The sequence below is a fragment of the Halyomorpha halys genome, unplaced genomic scaffold, assembly GCF_000696795.3.
Source record: "Halyomorpha halys isolate HHAL.00 unplaced genomic scaffold, Hhal_1.1 Scaffold242.1, whole genome shotgun sequence".
Taxonomy (NCBI): Eukaryota; Metazoa; Arthropoda; class Insecta; order Hemiptera; family Pentatomidae; genus Halyomorpha; species Halyomorpha halys.
In genome coordinates, this window is record NW_027106343.1 from 212,864 (window position 1) to 213,677 (window position 814).

The following is an 814-nucleotide window of genomic DNA, read 5'->3' on the forward strand; positions in this document are numbered from 1 at the left end:
TTTTGACTAGTAATTATAGACAGTTTTCATAAAAGTAATCAGAAATTGGGGTGAAATAACTGACTATTTTCTTTCCGGCTCATGTAATGACAGGTTGTGACTTAGGATAGTTAAATCAAGCAATATTAAAAAAGTAATATTGAAATTTGAAAAGGGCTTATATATTAAATTAAATAATAATATAATTAATTGAAAATTATATTTAATTTATAACTGTTATAAAGTGGAAAAGGTGTAATTTTTCTAATACAATTCGTTGTCTGTTTTAGCTAAGCCAGGAGCACTCGACCTAAAGGGCAAGTACAAGTGGGAATCCTGGGAGAAGAATAAGGGAATGACTAAGGAACAGGCAATGGAGAAATATATTAGCTTGGTAGAGGAGCTGGTCGCCAAATATGCTTGAACTGAATTTTTAAGACTTTTAAAGTAAATTTGTTAATAAAATATTTTTTGGTTTTACATATATATATTTTAATAAATATATAATTGTTTATTTAGTATTTTTATTTATATCCTTAAATCCAATCATGATTATATTGTTTTTGAAGAAAAACTTGAGTTAACTCTATTCATTGATTAATTCCTATGTTAAAATGGTTAAGCGGGCCCTGGATATGTGAGAAACCTCAACTAATGATAATTATGATAAGAAGATGGTTGGGAGAGCGGTCAGTAAAGAACAAAAATAAATAAAACTTATTTATTAGTCCCAATGTGTCGGCCAGGAGTTCTAGCCTTCATTAGGGCTAAGAACAAAAAACAAGATAATAACCAATGAATAAAGGATACACAGAATGATTAAAAAATAACTAAA

At 28.3% G+C, this 814-nt stretch overlaps 1 protein-coding gene across 1 annotated transcript in view; it reads left to right on the forward strand.

The window, feature by feature from the left end:
* The window catches only part of LOC106680102 (acyl-CoA-binding protein homolog), a gene marked incomplete at its 5' end in the record, with an annotated part of 6,028 nt that extends 5,535 nt beyond the window's left edge, over positions 1-493 (forward strand). The window contains 1 exon segment of the mRNA XM_067044689.1: positions 270-493. Within this exon segment, the coding sequence (XP_066900790.1) occupies positions 270-403 (134 nt within the window).
* Positions 494-814: the final 321 nt, after the last annotated feature.